The sequence below is a fragment of the Anopheles ziemanni genome, chromosome 2 (genome assembly GCF_943734765.1).
Source record: "Anopheles ziemanni chromosome 2, idAnoZiCoDA_A2_x.2, whole genome shotgun sequence".
NCBI classification, from domain to species: domain Eukaryota; kingdom Metazoa; phylum Arthropoda; class Insecta; order Diptera; family Culicidae; genus Anopheles; species Anopheles ziemanni.
The window spans coordinates 21,904,763-21,925,000 of record NC_080705.1 but is presented as its reverse complement, the minus strand read 5'-3'; the positions used below and the strand labels follow the sequence as shown (position 1 = coordinate 21,925,000).

Sequence of the window (20,238 nt, the reverse complement as noted above, 5' to 3'; positions counted from 1 at the left end):
CCATCTGGACGAATCCTGTGTGAGAGATTCATAAGAATGAATCTCCCGAAAAAATCATAAGGCACAACACAACAATTTAATGAAATTTTATTAATTTCTCAACAAAAATCGTAACATATTCGTTGTGACTTTATTGAACCAAAACGTTTTTGGTTAATTTCAACCAAACGGTTTTTGGTAAATTTCAACTTCAAAATGTAAAGCTCAAAATTTGGTAACTAATGTTACATAGTAGAAAAGAATGCCACTCTGAAGCACAGTCTCTTGAATAATTAAAAAAACAAAAAAAATTAAACTATTTTAAATTAATGTCAATCTTCATGTATTTGTGTTCACTCCAAAAATAAATGACAAAACCATACATATTGGGCAAATCCAGTTGAAATTCATTAATGCATCGTTTCATTCTTTATAGGTCATCCTTCCAAATTCTCGGAACCCGCTTCATCGATCCTTTTTGGCATCCTTTCCCGAGCCCGCCATGTTTAAACTGACCATTAAAATGTATTTAAGCTAATAAAATGTGAATTCCAGCGCCGGCGGGTAAATATGATCGATGCGCTCGTAGCCCGTTAAAAGATCACCCGAAACGTTAGATGCACCAACTGTGCAACTGCGGGACGACGATTGGCAGGTGAATAGAGCGAACACCACGCGAAGGAGCTTACATCGGCCATCCCACATGACGGCGGGTCGAACAACTGAAACATCAATCTTTTTTGACGAAGGAATGCCGAGAAAATCTCTCCTTTACGGTTTCCATCCGTGGGCTTCTCGAGAAGGGAGGCTTTAGTATTTTCGAAGCCCCTCGGGGGTGCGTCTCGGTGTCTGGCAGTTGATATGCGCCGACTCCCAAGCGTCCGGAGAGCCATCGAACATTCTTCCGATCTGCGGGACACACATCATCGTCGTCGTTTCGTACGAAGGCTCCCTTTTTCTTGCGGAACGGGGGCATCCTGTTTCGCGCTCGTTGCCATGTTTGTTGCCCCCCCCCTCCCCCCCGGCATCTCCTTTCCCTCTATTGGCCCGCAAATTACTGCCCCAGCGACCTCAGCAGGTTACGCTTTCCGGCTCGAAGTTCATCAATTTCGTGTAAATTACTGCGCAACCGACAGAAAAACGCGCCTCGAAGGGTTCGGCGTTTCGGCCTTTTATGTCTCCCCTCCCCGGGGCGGTTAAGGTTGCGCTGGGACACCCTTGCCTCTCCCCGAGGTGTTGTAAGGATTTTATCAATCATTACGCGAGAGCGCATCGATGAGTTTTCACCCTCCCTTCATCCGACTTTTGACGCAACCGAAAATAAAATAGAATAAAAACTGACCAAATCTGCACACGAACAATAAACGCACAACAAAAAAGAAGAGAACCACAACTCGGTCGAACAGGGCGGCAATCAACGCCCCGAAACGGTGCGAACGCCAACCCTTTGGGGGCCGGCGGATATGATTTCCTTCTTTCCTCCTACTCCTCCTCCTGCACCGTGCAAAAAGGGCCGAGGCCAGGACACGGGCTTCCCGCCCGGAGGCCAGCGCAGCACAGTTGTCGGAATAATTACGACCACTTTTAACAGTCATTTAGCCCCACGTTTTCTTTTATTATCTTGTTTTGTCTTAACTCTTCATTGCTCTGCGCAGTTTTTGCGCATCGCAGGCCGTGGCCGCTGGACGATTTTGGACGAACAACAGCGGCGGCCGCCGCTTTATGAAGGTGCCGAATGTGCCGCTCTGTAATCAACACTTTAGTGAAACGAAAACGAAACCGTGCCGCGGGGCAACGGGGAGAGGGCGAAAGGACAAAGTGGGACGGGGAATCGTGAAAAACGTTGTCCTCGTCGTCGTCGCCGTCGTCGTCATGGTCGTCATCGTCGTTTTGTTTTCCATCTCAATCTCAGTCTCGAGGTGGTTTGTCGTTTTCATTGCAAAGCCCACCATTGGAAGCTGTGAATTACGTGTCCACTAATTGCCAAAGTAATTCAGTGCACTTATTTTCACTTAAAATCAAATCAAAATGAAACGAATTTTCTGAAAATTTGTCTAATGTGCATCAGACAATGCATAAGAGGAGAAGTACATAAAAATATTTAAATCGTGAAGACAGTTCAACGTCCTGATCTTGTGTTGACGGCAAATGCCTCAGCTTCGGCCAAAAATACTTACATGCCATAATAGCTGAAACAATAGAAAGGGAAATGTTTTAAGGAACGTTTGATAGTCGACTCATACACACCACATCGTTTCTCAAGATGGTTTTAAACTGTTCGATCTGGAATGGACCAAACTAATTTTCCAGGTCAGCAAGAATTCTTTCCCACAATTTGTTAGATAAAAATTAGGGAATAGGAGCAACAAAAAGGCAGAGTTCAAACGAATAAGAAAAGCGACCCTCAAATTATAACCACGCTTAACACACCAGCGACAAACATGTGTGAAAATCAAAGCGAAACCTCCGAAAAGAATCGATTATTAACGATCTTACGGAAGGTTCAGCCCCCTCGAACGACGAGGCGCTAAGAAAGATCGCACCGTGGAAAATTTCCAACCAGAAAGCCCAGATTAAAGTAATTAAGTTAACATCTCACCGCTTCATAAATCATCCCGCTGGTCGATTTCTTTCCCGATGCTTCGAGGTTTGTTTCTTGCTATAATAACGTTCATTCTACGTTCGAAAGTATTTCCCAATCTGTGGCTCTAGCTTTAAGACCGGTTGCGAGGGCTTCGTATGGCGGGATGGGTTGAAATAAATTAACACCAGCCCGAAAGTCAACACCACCGATCGAATGGAACCCCTAATAAATGCATCGATAGCAAACATTCTCAAAAAAAAAAAATGGGTGCAGAAATGAGAATGATAAAAGAAATACCCATACCAACGTGTTCGACAGATAAGCACTCACCTATCGAAGTCGGTCAACCGCGACGAGTCCCGGAATCCTTTGGCGAATGGGTTCGAGTCGATCTTCAGCTTCGTTATCAGCTGGTTCTGGTACGCCGTCACCGCCGTGAAGACCGTCTCCGGGAAGACGTATGTCTTGTGGTCGACCTCTTGCAGCTCCTTCGGCGAGGTGGGCAGGTTCTGGCCGTGTCCAAGGCGGACGAGGTGAATGCGGGGCTGGTAGCGGTGCATCGAGTTTAGTACAATCTAGAGGAAAGAGGTTTTAAAATATTTGGAAATTGTTATTATTGATAATTAACAAATAATATTTATTTATTTTATCTTATTTACTTATTTTATACTTTTGTTTTAGAGTTTTCTAGTTATTTAATTTTACTATTAACTTTAAATATCACTTGGAAACAATTTCTCAAGTTTGAAAACTTCATCGGCGCTCATGTCATCATTTTTACATTTTCCAGAAAAAAACCCCTCCAACATAAAAAGATGAAAAAAGTTGTATGTACATCTCTGAATACCACTTGGAAAATATATTTTCGACAAGCACCCCCTTATCAAGTCACTACACCAAGTAGCGACCGTTTTTTTTTTTCGTGACGAAAAAGATGAATCCTGAAACTTTAATGCGCAGTAAACAACTCAGCGCAGCGTCCGCCCGAACCGCCCGAAAGAAGTACGGCGGTCGTAAGAGGGCCGAGACAAGTGTGAGAAAGTGGTAGAGGCTTGGTAAGATTGATTGGGCGCGGAAGCCGGCCCCGGAACCCTCTGGGAGACGAGCGAGCGGGCAAACCGTTTCCGCACTTGCGTGTAGGATGTAGGGTTTTCCATCGCCCAGCATTATTCGCCCACCAGACGTTGACAGATAAGTGGCAGAAAAGAGAGCGCATACACTGACACACTGGAAGATGGAAGAAATACATCATATAGCATGAAAAAATAATGAACGAACTACAGCATCCTTGCGGTACATATCCATTTTCTTGCGCACAAACACACACATACTCGCACTGGTGTACGATTTCCATTGGAAGATGGTCTCGTATACTAGCGAGTAAAAATATGATGCGACCATGAATTCCCTCAAACACGCTCGTAATGTTCGGAAAATCGACAGCTACCAACACCAACGCCGTTCGAGCGTATGCCATTCGAGCAACGACGTCGACGAACACGACGACGCCCGGAGAATAAGCCCATTTATAAGGGGAATGGCAATCCATAAATTATGATTTGATGAAATTGATATCGTCCCCACGAGAAAGAGCGAGTGCGACAGCGTATGTGTGTGTGTTTGTGTTGTGTTTGTGCACAGCCGGTCGAGGGTAGGAAACTCCACAAACGTACCACCATCACTCCTCTGGGCAAGTCGAAACGCCCAAACAGGGACGCGATAAGGGCCTGGGTGGGTTCGAGAGTGGTGGACAAAAATGGCGGTCAACGTGCAGTGCTCGGTCTATTTTTCCCTAGGGGCGAGTGGGTGGCGGAGGGACGGAAATCGTTGGAGGTAAATATCAATAATGAAGATATAACTGCAAAAAATCGATACTCCTCAACGAGCGACCGGAGATCGAAGGCGTTCGGTTCGGCTCCGGTGGGAAACTTCCGACAAACTGCACGGAAAATGGCTGGAACATCATCACCTACCAGCACTGCTCGGGTGAGTTTAGCTTAAAGAAGTCTCAGGGAGCTCGTTTGCAAAATCCAATGGTTGACGCTCGAAGATTCTTTGTTTACAAAGTTCAAAAAACGGAAGGAACAGCATGTGGATGGTGCTGTAAATCGATTTTCCCGTCTGGCGAAAGAATAAGAAAGAAGTGCCAGTCCTCCCCAATGTGTTCTTGAGTTCTGGAAAAAGTTGAAGAAAACTGGAAAATGATACCCAACGGGAAAAGGAAAGTTTAAGGCAAAAACAAAATGTCTTTCTCGGCTTCTCCTGCTTTAGCCTCTTTCTCGTAAGACTTCTACGGACTGAAGAAAATCGTGCTTGCTAGAAACAACACTCCCTAGCTCAAATCTGGATAGAGGAAGCCAGAGAACGCCAGAGCGTCCACCAACCACCGAGTGCCGGAGTTCTGCGTCCCTCGACAGCAGATAACCGACGTAATTTATGGCGGAAATTTTATAGAGACATTTTCCCGGGTAATTAGTGCGAGGGCGGGTCCCTCCATCCAACCTCGAGGACACAAGCCTCTCTGATACAAGGGGTGGCTCAATGTGCCAGGGAAACCCGTCGGAAAACGGCGCGTTTTAAGGTTCGTCGGGTCGATGGTGCCAGCGATGGTACTAATCAACGTAATTTATCGACACACATTCCGACGCCCAGTTTCCCGGTTCGCTATCGAGGGCTCGGGATTTGCCAGCTGAGACGACCGGAAGTCACCCGGATGTAATACAACCCTATCCCAGATGGCCCAATTTGCGAGCAGAGTCACAAAGTATGATGTACAGCCGGGTGTTGAGGCCGGAAAACTCGCACGAATCAATCAGTTCTTTTGCACCGTTGAATTTTCCTTACCTAACGCAAACAAATGGTTCCAGAAGAGCGTCCCATTTTCGGGAAGTGGTGGGAAGTGAACCGGTAACTAGAGTTCCGGGAAACTGTGCGGCCTTGAAGCCGTCGGGAAAACTGGCCCGGTCGGTGGAAATTTCGCCATGGAAAATTCCATCTTCTCGTTTCATCACAAGCACGATACGGTGGTAAGCGACAAAGAGAAAAAAAACGGAACAAGATGGAAAACTGCTCACCGAACAGGAAACCCATCACACTTCAACAGTTTTCCTCAGCACGCCCGCTCGACAACGGACGACGCCCCGGTCCCGCACAGGCTCTGATGTTTCGTACCTAATTTATCAAGCTAACACCTCGCCACCGTCGACTCCCGGGTCTGGGCCCTTCAAAGTGTGTGTGTGTGTGTGTGTGTGCGCCTGTGTAGCCATTTTTATGCTAAGCACCATCAGATAGCCCACCATTCCAGCATTCCTCCAAAGTGTTGGGACGCGCCAAAGGACATGAAGATGGAGTGCAATTGACTCTCTGTCTCTCTCTCTGGCACGCTTCTATAGATAGAGTATAGTCCGTCTCCTTCAGTCTCTCCTACGTGGGCTTGGCGATGGTCTGCTTAACACTCACAGTTTTGTGTGAAGACATGCGCGTTTTATCAACTCTTCTAAATTTACACCGACCAACATTCCCGACCGTGCGCTCCCCGTTCCGGCAAGGACACGTGCAAGTGCTGGTCCAACACAAACACACCCACACCCGAGCGGTGTCTGGAGCTTACTTACACTCGCTTGACGTCGTTGTGGTGGTGGTTCTTGCTGGTGCGTTACCTTGACGACCGCTCCACCATCACAACGTCGCCATCCCGGGGTTTGGCGCGCAGGCGAACCAAACCGAAGGATTAGCTGTCGACGAGAGGCCCTTGCGAGATTTGGAGTTTGTGGTGGTGATGGTGTCCACCGTTCAGGGTTGGTCGACCCCTGATGGGAGGGGACAAGGTGGAGGAAACCCGGCGCTGCCAAAGTCGACGACAAATCGATTCTTCTAACAGCTTTTCACAGCTCGTCTCCTCGTTCGGCATTCCGGGGCATCGCGCTACGGTTCAGTGGCTCGGAACGTGGCCATCACCAGGGTAAGGATAACGTTTCCCTGCACCCCGCCCCCACCCTCCACCTTCCCCGCCTGGTATGGAGCACATCCGATGAAGATAATATACCTTAAACCCGAAACACACGCTGGAAGGGAAAGGACCAGATGCTCCCGATTAGGAAGTCCGTGCCCCCCCCATGGGGAGGGGAAAAACCGTTGCTAGACACCGTTCAACGCCACACACCACAAACACCGACCCGCCAGCCTCTCCCCTCCCCCCACGCAAAGGGGATTGAGCTGGCGTGAAAAACTTGTCAGCATATAGAACGGTTCATTTTCAACATTCTTAATTACAAGTTTTATCTTATCGTCGCCGGATGTTGCGCCGGAACTCCGGCGTGGAACTTCTTCTTCGTTTGCGAGGTTTTTCCGAGGCCAAAAAGTTGGGCTTTGTGTGTTTGGTCTGTGACCCAGCTGAACTTCCAGCTACCCTCCTCCGGGTAGGATGCCCTGATTTTCTGCCCACACTGTGTTCAGAACCCCCCCGGTGTGGGTGGTTCCCTTGCCGAATGGAATCGTGTCATTCGACCTTCCGAATAGCTAAGCCAAAATGGTGGCGAGGAGCAGGCACTCGGTGTCAACTCCTGGCTTCCGCAAGGCTTCGCAACTAATAATGAGACGATTTGTGAAAATTTTCCGTCTTTTAGGATGCGTGCCCGTGCGTTCGTCGGTGGAGAAGGAACGGTTGTTTGTTGAATGGCTGAAATAAGCCTCCCTGTTCCAAGGGGCAGGCCGTTCGGGAGCGGTTATTGATAATCAGCGTGCGACAGATGATTTTACATTTAATTAAATGTTTAAAGTACGAGCTTTATGAAGCTTTGGCGCTTTCGGTAACCAATGGAGTTATTGAATTACTCCACCGAAGTGTTTTTAAAGCTGTAGTTCCACTTTAAAATATGGTTGTGATATAATTGTCCGTTAATTTTGACAAACCTTCCACATAAAGAAATGTCAAAACAAACGTTAACCCAAGAATCGAGGCGAACACCCCTTTTTTGTAGCTCGACAAAAGTAAAAAAAGTAAAGTAAAAAAAGAACTTGCTAACGTGTCCAGTCACCGAGCGAAGCGGACCATCGACTCGCCACGGGCGGTCTCTGCCTACGACTTCTCCACGGTGGCACAAACCTCCGACGGTTTCTTACGTGGACATTGTAAGGCGTACAGCTGGATGAAGAATTTGTCCCCATTAAAGTCTGTGTATGTGCCTGAAGAGCGGTGATATTGAATGTCACTGGTCTTCTGAAATCCGGGAAGAAGTATTCAAGCTAGAGATATATCAAACGTTTTAAACACGACACAGAGTTACTTCAGTTCATCCAACTACTTATAATTAGCTTGTTTAAAAAAAGCGAGATATTTAACACGAATTCAAAAAACGTAAAGCATTTTTATGAAGAGTTTTCACAAAGTTGTCCACGTCTAAGTCCATAGTTCGAAAGTCGCAGAAACCATCCTTATCTCGGTGCGCTGTCGAAGGCAATCATTATACTTTATTATACAATAATTTAATAAGCAATATTTTACTGACTCGGAACGGGTTTTCCTCAAGGTCTGGCGAGCTGCAGTCGAATGGGCGATCGGTGCAAAATCTGGACGACACTCACCCGTGGCCAACACCCGGGCCGGCATTGCAAGGGACGAGATTAATTAAGTGTTTCCGATAACGATCTGCAAATTATGCAACAGAGCGCACACCGAGCTCGGGAGGACCACTGGAGTGCGACCAGTTTTCGTGTTCTGCCCCGAACAGAAGCCTCCGTCGCACCGTCGATCAACTGCCGCCGAAGCGGATGTTCGGCTGTCAACGCGCTCAAGACCGGAGTCCGGAGCTCGACCGTGGAAGTCATAACTTTTTGTGCGATTCGCGGTGGAGCGGGAATTGTCACCGGGCGCTTTCCACGGTTTGCGATTTGCTGCAAATGGCGCAAGTCCAGCTCGGTAGCGCTAATTTAATGTCCACCCGGTAATCAGGTGCGCTGTTAATTAATGAACTGCCGCTGGATCACCATCATCGCGGGCACTTATTGCATCCGATCCGACGACCCGTTTTCCACTGCCCACCGGTTTTTCCAACTCTCACACCCGTACACACATTACGTATTCCACGCTCATCTCGAGTGCGAGCCTCGAAGCGCTGAAGGCGAAATTATTCAAATCAGCGGCCTATTTGCACTTCTTTCCAATCGATTGCCCAAAAGCCCACCGGAGAGAACCGGCACCATCTTTCCACCACCTCACCACCGGGCCCGGCCACCGACGTGATAAGGTGTCAAAATATCACACTCAACTCCGAGCGGGGAACGCTGAACGCGCTGAAAGTCCATTACGTAGCGGGCTCTGGAAAGGCCCCGAGCAAACGACCCAATCTCCAATATGGCCGCCGGTCCGCCCGAGTCTCGGCATTAATAATTCATCCAATCCATCGAAATAATAGTAAATTATGTACATGGAAAACGCCGGCGCTGGATAGTGGCAATGGCATAGTGGTCGTAAAAAAGCGGCACAAACAAGCGGACCCTCCGAGCCGAAGTCCCGGCGTTTTTGGAGGTTAGGAAATTCGCGGCGGAGGAGTTGGAGCGACGTGACGTTGGAGCGGTCGGTACGGGGAAAAAAGGTGCGAATGTGTTAGGTCGACGAAATAATCACGAAATTAGGATTATGCAAATCGTATCCCGAACGCCCGTTTCCATCGGGAGGTGTGTGTGTTTCCATTTCTTTTTTCCCCCGTTTCCATCGGGAGGTCCTGCCACTTTTCCTTCCGTCCGTTGAGGTCGTTCGGAATGAAAAAGGAAACGACGACATTACGACCGTCAGGATTATTTTATTATTTCCTTCGAGCTATTGCTGTCCGGTTTGGTTTGGGGTAAAGTCCCCGGAAGGGCGGGGGGGGGGGGGGAGAAGCACTGGGACAAGGACGACAGCATTACATTCTACTACACACATACTCACAAGTACAGACAGTGGAGAAGGAGGTGTCAAATGGAAAAGGTGTCATAAAGTACGCGAGTTACGATCATTGACACTTTCTTTCGATCCCCTTTCTACGGACGGTGAAAATGGTTCTTAAGCCACCTTCAGCCCCCGCGAGTCCTTACCGCTCCTCCACGCACACACACATACACACACACACTCAACAATTCGTTCACCAGCGAGGTCCTAACTATCCCGAAATGTATTAATTAAGTATAACTTATAGCCACCTCGCGCTTAATTGTCTCCATAATTTCCTCGAGCACGCGCGCCCTTGTGTGTGTGTGTGTGGGTTTATGTGTGTATTTGATGTTTTCTTCCATTTCTTTTCTTTGCCAACACCACAACCGCGCGACGACAGGGCAGGAATGTCGCCCAATTGGACGTCGACGTGCCACCAATGGCTTTTCCGTGGGCTCACGTGCCATCACCGAGAGACACACACACACATTCCCGCACAAGCACCCGGCGAGGATGAAAAGTCATACACACACCGAGCACGCATGCACATAGGTCGCTCTACCTGAGCGTTTCCAGCAGGTTTCAAGTCGCACAGCGTGAGGAGAGGGAAAAGTTACGATTATTGGAAAATTATGGAAATGGAGTCCACCGATACACACACACACACGCCCGACACCTTCGCCCCTTGCGCGGGCCCCATGGTGGCATTCAAACTCGTTCTAAGTGGGGTTTCGTAAGCTGCTGTCTTAAGCTCTCTCGAAGTCGAAGACGAAAAGAGGAAGGTTTTTTTTCTATCGGCCAACAACTTTTTCAGCCTTTCTCCGTCTCAAGTGAAGTCTGCGATTAGCCAACATTATAAGGTGATAACAATATGAGCTTAAATAGTATGCTCCGCTAGATGATTTGGATAATAGGTCGCTCGCTTTGTCCTAATCCAAGAAAGTTGTTTCATATTCCTTCGAAGACAAGTTTCATCATTTTGCTAGAAACTGATTTTCACGGACCGTTAGAAAAATGATACCTTTTCGTTAGTCACCTCGATGCCTGGTTCAAAGAATGTAAATCTACCGAAACCATGTCGTCGTTCCGAGCCACCTGGTCAGCCTGATTGAGGAACATTAATATATTGTTTTCGTTTATCGAACATCATCGCAGCGCCATCGCGCGGTTCGGGGGGATCAAATTTCCTATACAAGGGTTGGATCGGATTTAGAGCGTCGATCTCGAGGCGGCCAGGATCGTGTAAGATGAATGCAGCAACGACCGCTCGTCATCGTACGGATCGTTAGCCCAGCAGGCGCCTCGTCTCGGGGTTTTTTTGGAGTGGTCCGAAACCGCCCGGTTCGTCCGGTAACTCGATCGTGTGCGTACGTGTACGGCACACGACAAGCGCGATCAACGCCCCACCCCAACAGCCACCCGCGGAATAGCCGCAGCTCCGATTACATACACTTACTTGACCGTTCTTGTCCATCTCGTTGTTGGTGAGCTTGACTTTCTCGAACGAGATGACCTGCTTGCGCAGCGCCTCCGCTCCGATCGGGGTGTCCGGGTGGGCGTAGAGGCGGGCGGGGGGCGGCGGGTCGGCCTTGCCGGCCACCAGCCACGACGAACGGTGGTACGCGTACCGATAGCGCCGACTGTCCATCGGCACGATGTCGAGCAGGACGACGTAGCGGTCGGCGGGGGTTGCGTGGCGCAGCGGCCCGGAGAAGGACACGCGGACGGTCGGGAACATGCGCCTGCCACAGGTGGAGGAAGAAGAAGAGAACAAGATGTTATGCTAGTTTTCAACTCTACATTAAAATCTACCGCCAGCAACAATGTCTTCATTCACGAAAAATGTTGGTTAAAAGTTTGTATTTTCCTCTTCTTAAGCCCCAAGTTTCCATTGAACGCTCACAAATTACACGCTTTGCTCGGCAGTAATGAGATAATGACACACCTCACAATGAAACCATATATGCATTGAATTTCCTTTCAATACATTTCATTTGCTGCGCCGCTTCCCGTTTATGTATTTGAGTTCGCATTCTTCCGATCGCATTCATCAGTAAATTCCAACATGGTTAATATGGGCTGGCGGGGCGTTGCACTTGACGTAATCAGCCGCATTAATATGGAGTCATTAGCATAAGTAATTACATTGGCTAATGATGAGTGTTTAAGGCGCTTTTAAGCTGCTTCGAAATTAATTGACTCCCGGTACATGCTCCCACATGGAGTCTGAAGATCGTGTCCGGTTTTTGCCCAGATGATGTATCGAGGATGCATTCATTTTAAGGTTCCAAATTACTGTTTGTATGGCCATACACACTCTTGTAAGAGTTAGCAGTCAAAAGAGAGAACATATCTCCCACGTTAACGTGGAACACGATGAACGAAGGAATGGAACAAACATGTTCCCTTTCACAATAAACTACCACCCAGCTCGAGCGCGGCCAGTTTTGACATCTGTCATGAGTACAAATGATCGATCCTTTTTTCCCAAAAGTATTCTCCGAAGCGAGTGTCTGATGCATCATGATGGCACCCTCATCAATGCCTCATTTAAACTTAATTGTGTCCATTTCTGTTTTGTTTGCATACCATAGCAGTTGACTGAGGAGATCTTCTAACTAGTGTTTGTTTTGGTTTCTACAACATATCAAATGCTTATAAATAAGATCAATATAAAGAGTAGATTTTAAATCCAATAATTTTAAAGTTATCTTAAATAAATTGGAATTGTAATTTGCATCAAAACAACAAGATGTTGGAATATACCAAGCGTAGGACTAAAATAATGCGGTGAAAAACATTATCTGTTTCATCTATCTGATCTCGAGCAATTCGATTTTGACGTACCCTGTTTGATGTTGCCATACATTGGAAAGAGCTGCATACCATTCTAAATAAAAATCGTTAAATCTTTTAACATGAGGTACGTATTTAAACGAATATTTTACGCGGATCGTAACGGGGAGGTAACTTATTGATTGTAGTATAAAGGAAAAGCTAACATTGACATTGTTGAAAAGCATATAAATAAGACGATAATTCAAATAATTTTTATGATATTGCGTAGGAGCCCCCATGAGTGTAAATCCGCTACTGAACTTAAAGCTTATAAGAATAATTATTAATTAAGGCATTTTGCGTCGGCGTTGATTAAAATAAAATGCAAAAAACACCCGTCTGCTCCAATTCATGGAAACATTGAACAAGTTTAGAAAAAAAGCGACTACATGCGAGTTGTAATTAGATCCTACCAACCGACGAGCAAAATAGAGAAGCGAAGCCAACGGTTCAGCGAGCATTCGCGACGGAAATTGAGCGATATCATAATATTTAACTACAGATGAAAATGGCAGCCGGGGCTCGATCAAAAGCGCCACCGTAATGAGCCAAGAAGGTGGGAACAGAAATTAATAACATCTGTCTTTACTTTGTAGTGAGCTCCGGGGGTGCATTGGACAAAGGGAGAAAAGGGCGGAAAAAGAAGGTGCATCAGCGATCTGCAAAGGCTCAACACGCGATGACGATTGGTATTTTCAAACGGCCCCGTTTCGTCAGAATGGATCATCCCAAGACACCGGAAGTGCATTCTGGTGCGATTACATTCGCGACTGTGAACACCGAGTGCATCGGGGCAAACGAAGAAAGGCAACCCGATCGCAAGCAACTCTTATGAACCACCCCCTCCGCATAAGACTGCAGCCGCTGCATTTCCTGGCCCTACCGCCTAGAGCCATCGAGGAAAAGCATATGAATTAATGGTCCTCGGTGCCTAATGGAGTGTACGAAATGAGGTGGAAAATTGAAATCCCCCGCCCGCCACCTCCTCCGGCGCGCACCCTGTGGCGATTCTTTTCCCATTTTTCATGTGCCTCACTTTATATTATGGCTCGATTTAACGCCCTTTTGCTTGCGCCCTACTCGAGCGCCACCATTCGGTACGCCGTTTGGTTTCGGGCCGTAATCGATTCCGATTCACATTGCTCGAATATGGGCCCCGGTTCGGTGGACGGAAGGCTTCACCTACTTACGTACGGGGCGAGTAATTTGTTAATAATTACAGAGCTTGTTTCTTTATGTTTTTTTTCTTTTGCGAGTCAGACGATGAAGCTAAGCAGCGGATAAAATATTGTACACTATTAATTTACCTTCGCGTAAAGTACCATGCATCACGTATCGAATAAATGTTGTAGCGGCAGATACATATTTTAAGTATTGTTTTATAATCACCTTCAACGGTTGAATTTATGAGCCATAAGAAGCCAATGTTACATTGTGTTCAATGTTCTCTTCTTTGTTCTTCAACAACATCCAATGACAAGACGGTCGAACTTGCTAATGGCAGAACAAACAAGAAAGTCACCCTTCGGAAGTCAGCCGTCGGAAACAAAGTGTTTCGTCATGTGACAGTGGTAATAAACTTGTTCATATATGTGTGATTTTAGTTTTTGCAACATCAAACGTTCGCATGGAAAGCATGCGGTTAGGCAAAAGCATAAATGAATTATGATGTGCAAAGAAAATTTATTTTGATGGCTCTTTATTTGACTTCTGGGCATCAATTTTCCCCCTGGCAACACCCCATCATATGGAGCCATTCTCACATTCGCGACAGCAACATGAACAAAAAACGAAACAGGACAACCACACAAATAAATAAATGAGTTTAGCAACAGCAAAAAAAAAAATACGCCCCACACGGTGAATCGCATGAGTTTCGAAAATAAACACCACAGGTCCGTCCATTTGGAAAACGCAGTTCCAGCTGGCTTATGGGTGGGTGTTTATATGTTTTTTTTTGTATGTGTCGTATTTAATCTGCTTGTCGTTTCGCTCGATCTTATATATTTTTGCACCAGAAATGCCTTCGTTCTCGCTTGTATCATTGCCTTAACGTTTCCTTTTCCAAATGTTTGCTTTCCAGTTGCTTTTATCATTTTCTTATGAACCTCAATGCCCATCCAGGCTATGCTCTATGCTCTGGAAACGTGTTGGTTATTGTTCCTTTTTGTTTGCAACACCACCTCGTGCGTTTGGGTTGCCTTTCCGTTTTTATTCGCAGTCAGCATTATTGCTCGATTTGATTGATGCTTCCAGATTAATCATGAACATTGGAACGCATAAACAGATACTTTTGCCATTTGTGTTGATGTTTCGTTGTTTCGCTCGATGCTCGCATTCGATCGTTGCACATCGTAACCTTCGCGCTTGTTTGTGTGTGCGTTCTAACACCTCCCTTTCCCCGCAAAATGTTTTCCCCTGCGGATTTCCATTACCAACGCCTCTTTTTGTGGTTTCAATAAAAACATTCTGAGTGCATTTTCCCCCTCGCACTTCAGCACAGCTCCACCTCTGCAGGTTACAGTTGTTTTTTGTTTGTTTCAGTTGTATGATTTTTCCCCCCATAAGCCAACATTGTCGATGCATGTCAGTTCCTTCACGCATTTCCTTCTTCAAAATCGTGTGCTCGACTGACAGTTTTACCCGCCGGTTGCGAACATGGTCCGGGCGAAAAATGATTGATGAGCGTTTGATTTCGCCCTCCGCCAGCGAATCGAATCCACCAGCCCTGACCGGTGCTAGCATTCGGCTGCCTTTTTCCTGTTCCATGTTTTCCACACACATACACACCGCTATGTAGCACTGCCCACCACGTTTGCCAACCCACGAATCCTTCATGCTTCAGCCAACCCAACTGCTACGAAGGGAGGATCCAAGCTAAGCTGCCCCGCAACACAAGCGACGATCGCGATGAGTTTCCACAGCCGCACTTGCTAGCCGGTTGTTTCCTTGCTTGTACAAACACGATCATTTACCATTTTTCACAACCCAAAACCGAAGGCTAACACATTTTTGATTAAAATGCCAACAAGCAACCGGACACACCGTCCACTCGTAATCAACGTTATCTGCGTTGTTTTATCAGCGTACGTTTCCCTTGCGGTTGACGATCGGAACGGAGACAAGTTGATTAAATTTAATGCGATAATTTACGGCACACGGTGCACATGGCTCCGTTTAGGAGCCTGACCTTCTTTCGGACGATCGAATAATGAAGAGATAATAAATTACAATTTTCACGAAATAACTAACCCGGCGGCAACAATGTAAGATGGCACTTTTTTTGAGGTCAGACTCAACGATCCTTGGTGGTACAGGTTTATTAAACAAAGTCTGTCGAGGTGTTGGAAGTATTGCTTTCGTAACCACTTAGGACAGGTTAACAAAACCGAAATATTATTAAAATCCAATAATGGTAGAATATTTGAAGGAAGCGTTTTTCAACTTCGAAGACCACATTGAACATAAACTCTCATTAGCCAATGTGATTCCTGGAACCCAAACCAACTAATGAGAAACTATTAAGTTCGCTTTGAAACAGGTGTGCCACCCCTTTCCAACTCATCACACCCTTGGCGCCCTTCCCCGGAGCAGGCCTCCTTAAAAAAAAAAAGTCTCCAGGTTGCGAACGAACACAGCCCGCCATCGACGCCGTCCTGCTGCGACATGTTGACCAGAGTAGCCGCAAAAGGCGAAGAATTATGCTAAGGTCACGTCGGGGTAAGCAATTTTTCAGCTCAGTTTATGATCGCCGGCTCGGTTCAGTATTTTCCATTTCTTCGTTCTGCTTTTATGATTCGTTTTATGTTAATTAAGCCTAAGCTAAGCCAACGGGCAAGAATGGGTAAAAAACCCACCAAGTATTCGGTTTAAAGTCCACGCGGGAATTGACAAAGTGCTTCCAAAAAACGGTCTGTTTTTACTGGGTGTTTGGTATTTGTATCACTTGTGTGACTTCGGGAGCGTTAGTTTCGTTTCCGCATTTCCGGCCCCGAAACGGTTTACGGTTAAGCCCGGGCCCGGGAAAACGGTTGGACAGATGAAAACATTTCGTATGCGGTAAAATGTGTAAATCATTCCGGCAGCACTTAAACCGACGTTTCCCAACCTCAACCGACCGAACTACTTTCGACGCCGACGATCGGTTCTCCTGATAGGTTTTTATTTTCTCCACTATGAGAAAACCGTCTCTCTTTCCCTCGGCGAGTGGCGATCGGTCTTCGGAGTAAGAAGTAAGAAAAAACACCTTAATTCGCTGCATTAATAATCTAATGACATTCGGACCGAACTGCTCCTCTCGGTCGGGAATGGGGTGTAAATGAAGCCAACGAAACGCCATCGCGACGAAGTCCTCGTCCCAATCCATACTCGGAGCAGCGGAGAGGCTCGGTATCGCGATCGCCAAACCACAGTAACGTCAATAATTAGCACCCTATTTTCAAGTCACCACTCATCTGGTGGTCCCGGTCGGTTTCTTCGCTCCATCCCCTGCTCTACGGCTTATCAATTCCGAAGCATCATCACCGAAATTAGCAATCGTTGGAATTATGTAAATAAATATTGAAGTAATGAAAAGCCAAAAACAAAGTTTCAGGAGTCGCTGAAGCGCACGGAGGAAATATAAAAAAAAAACCCTGGACCACCACCTTCTCACTCGGGCAGTTGGGTTTTCTTTTCCTTTTGTCTCCCATCGAACGAGCTGCACAGAAAACCCACAAACGAAGAAGAATGCAACCGAACCATAGAGGAACCCCTAGAGCTGGTTGTGAGTTGGCACTTTTTTACACGCCATTACCATTGGAATTGCGTTTTATTTGGACCCGTTCCATGCGTTTTTTTTTCTATCGCTCACTCATCGCAGCTAAATTAACCCTTCAGCCCACTGGAGGGGGACACCGTGGGTGGAGGCGGCACTGGCACAAATGAATAAAATATGGTCCCAGAAAAATCGCCGGCCGCAGAGAAAACCAACACCGGAATGATGGACGTCGGCAGTTGAGAACAATGTGAGGATCGTAAAAATTCAGTTATGACTTGTTCAAAAACAAGCAACAAATGGAACTGTTACGTGGTAGGAAAACCCTGGCCAACCCCGCAAGATAAATGGGAAAAACGAACACACCGGCAATGCGGGGAGGTTGGGGAAGGACCGGCTTAAGAAATGGAATTCAATTTCCCGACGAATGAATTTACGTTTCCGTCTAGGATATGGTACGCGTCTTTGGGGGGCAATGGTTTTTGGGGGTTTTTCTTCGGCCCACAAACGGAGGTCACTGTGCAGACGGCGGGTCCATTTACGTTTTCCGCTTGTTCTTTGTTTTCCACCCATTTGTCCATCGATGAGAGACCACTTGATGGGTTTGGTTTTAATGAAAATGATACAACACTATTTTGGACCCGGTCGGTTTCCGACCACCCCGCCGCGGGTTTTTCCCCTTGTTCCGCGTGGTCGGAAAATTTTTCGCCAACTCATCTGGCCGGACAACGAACGCCACATTGCGTCAACGGCCGAAGCGGGAAGCACGGAACTAAAACATATATCCAGCGTACTGTGACGATCGTAATCTTGATGACCTGCAAGTCCGAGAGATCCTGCCGTTGGTGCCAGGTTGCGTGATGAAAACGGGAAGGACGGATGCTTTTCATCGAGTTGGTAATTTAAACAGCACTATGGCACCGCAGAATCGGGGGTGAAAAGCGACGACAAAATGAGAATTAGGTTATCAAAACATTGTTTTAATTGCCGGTTGTAATTTAAATAACTTGAAAATAGTGTTCGCTTGCATCCATGATTTAGATGTCGTCATTACAGATTGGATGGAATTCGGTCAACAAAAAACCAAAGCCCGTAAAACTGTAGCTTACTGACAAAAGGTACACAAAAACAGTGCATCTCGTAAAATATCCACAACGATAAATTAGATGAAACATTCAAGTAGGAGCAAAATAAAATACCCGTAATTCTTCTCTTCATTTTTCGACAAAATAAGCTATAAAACGCTTCATTTGTTGCAGTATTTATGTTTATACCCGATGCGCATTCCCGTTTTTCACTCCTCCTCTGCTCGGACAACATTGAACATACAATTAGAAAATCGATCCCGTGGCCAACTGTCGCGGAAAACGATGTTCCATAGTGGACACATCGGAAAACGACACATTAAATAATGACAATACCCTAATAAACTATCAGCGATTTTTGGAAGCTCGTTTTTTTCCTACTTCTTCCCGCTTCCAACCAGGTGCTGACGAGAGGTAGGGTGGAGGTAATGGGTGGGAGTTTTGAACACGGGTCATTAATCTCCCGTTAAACGCGGGCGACTAAAATCGATCCGATTCAATTAACATAATTTTTACATTCGCCCCATTGGTGGGGATCGACTCTTCGCCTCGTTAGTGTAACCGGAAACCGAACCTATCGAAGCGAAAATGGCCCAAAAACCACTCCTCCTCCACCACGGAAAACCCGTGGCCAGTGTCCACCCGGTGTGCGTCGTTTAACAATTCATCAAATTCATCACCGTCGGTAGGAAAGCGGAGCGAAATGGAAATCAAATAAGGGGGCCCATTGAAAAGCAAATTCCAGCTCCATTGTGATGAACGTGATCATAAAGTTCGCGGCATTCCGATCGGCTGTGCGGCGCGGAACATAAACCCTCCGCAACACACTCCGGCGCCGACAACCTCCGACAATTCGGGTCCGCAACAATCGCAATTAATTAAGGCCCGATAAAAAGCCCCACCCCTAAGGAGGAAAAAGCGAAACGGGAAAAACAACACATGCAGCAACCCCCTGCGAGAGATTCGGGTGATAAATCTCACAGTTCATCGGCCCGAGCTCGTTGTCAACCGTTGAGGATCACACCCAACAAAAAACAACATGATGAGATCTGATGATGCTGTTGATGACGAAACTGGTAGCAAACTGGAGGAGACCGCGGGAAAGCCGAGCAAACCGACCGATTTGAATCGGTGGTCAACAATAGTCATCTAAATTATAGAAGCCAATCCCGGAAATGGATCTGATGGCAGCATCCGGAATTTTTGCTTGGCGCGGTATCTTTGCGTTCGCATCGTGATTGAAATGCGTGGAAAAGCGGGCAAAGATAAACCTGTTTCCAATAAAACATTTACCGGTGGCTCGGTTTAGGGAAAATTCTCCACGAGATTCAGAATCACAATGTAATTGACGATCAATGTCAACGTAAGTTGCGGCATTACAAGAAATGTCAAAAAGCCACAGGATTTATCTCGTCTTCTCGTCGTTGACGTCGAGGATCGATTACACAGGGACGGGGATGCAGCTCCTGATTGGAAGACAGGCGTTTGTTCCCCCTTGCCGGAGTTGCCGATTCGGTGACCCTCTCTTTGCTTCCGTTCTCATCCGTTATGTGTGTTTGCTCCTTTATGTTCCTGCCTCATCAACTGACAGCTACGCGTCACGGCTGGTCGGCGTTTTGACAGCTGACGTAGGCAATGCTGCTGGTGGTGGTGGTGGTGGTGCTGATGGTGGTGGGGTGCAAATGTTTTGATTGACAGATTAGCGCGCTGGTAGCGGAACGCAATGATACCCGCAATTGCCGCTGTCATGTTTTGTCTGTCGCCCTTTTTTTCTCCTCCGGCTTTTTCCATTGCAAATCCGTGGACCACAACCTTCCGGAGTTTCCGCGGTCGCTCAAACAACGTGACACACATACACAGATACATTCTCCGCGTGCATGGCATGGAAAACATCCTCGCACGAATCCTGGGAGGGTGCCATTTTTCTCACCTTTCTAGGATTTCATGCACTTCACTGTCAATTGGCCGCGCGGGAAGCGCATCCGCATTCAACAATGCTGCCAGAAAAAAAACGCACGGCTGCCAATCGGTGTTCGCCTTCCTTTGCGCCGAATAGCAACGATTGTTTGACATTTGGCTTAATCAA

The 20,238-nt window shown here is 46.8% G+C and overlaps 1 protein-coding gene across 1 annotated transcript in view; it reads right to left on the bottom strand.

The window, feature by feature from the left end:
* LOC131282790 (T-box protein H15-like) overlaps window positions 1-20,238 on the bottom strand; it is a 43,299-nt gene that overhangs the window by 2,671 nt on the left and 20,390 nt on the right. Inside the window, exons 4-6 of the mRNA XM_058312336.1 lie at window positions 10,930-11,215; window positions 2,894-3,138; window positions 2,157-2,168 (exon numbers count right to left, since the gene is read on the bottom strand). Of these exons, the coding sequence (XP_058168319.1) occupies window positions 2,157-2,168; window positions 2,894-3,138; window positions 10,930-11,215 (543 nt within the window). The remainder of the gene's footprint in view (window positions 1-2,156; window positions 2,169-2,893; window positions 3,139-10,929; window positions 11,216-20,238) is intronic.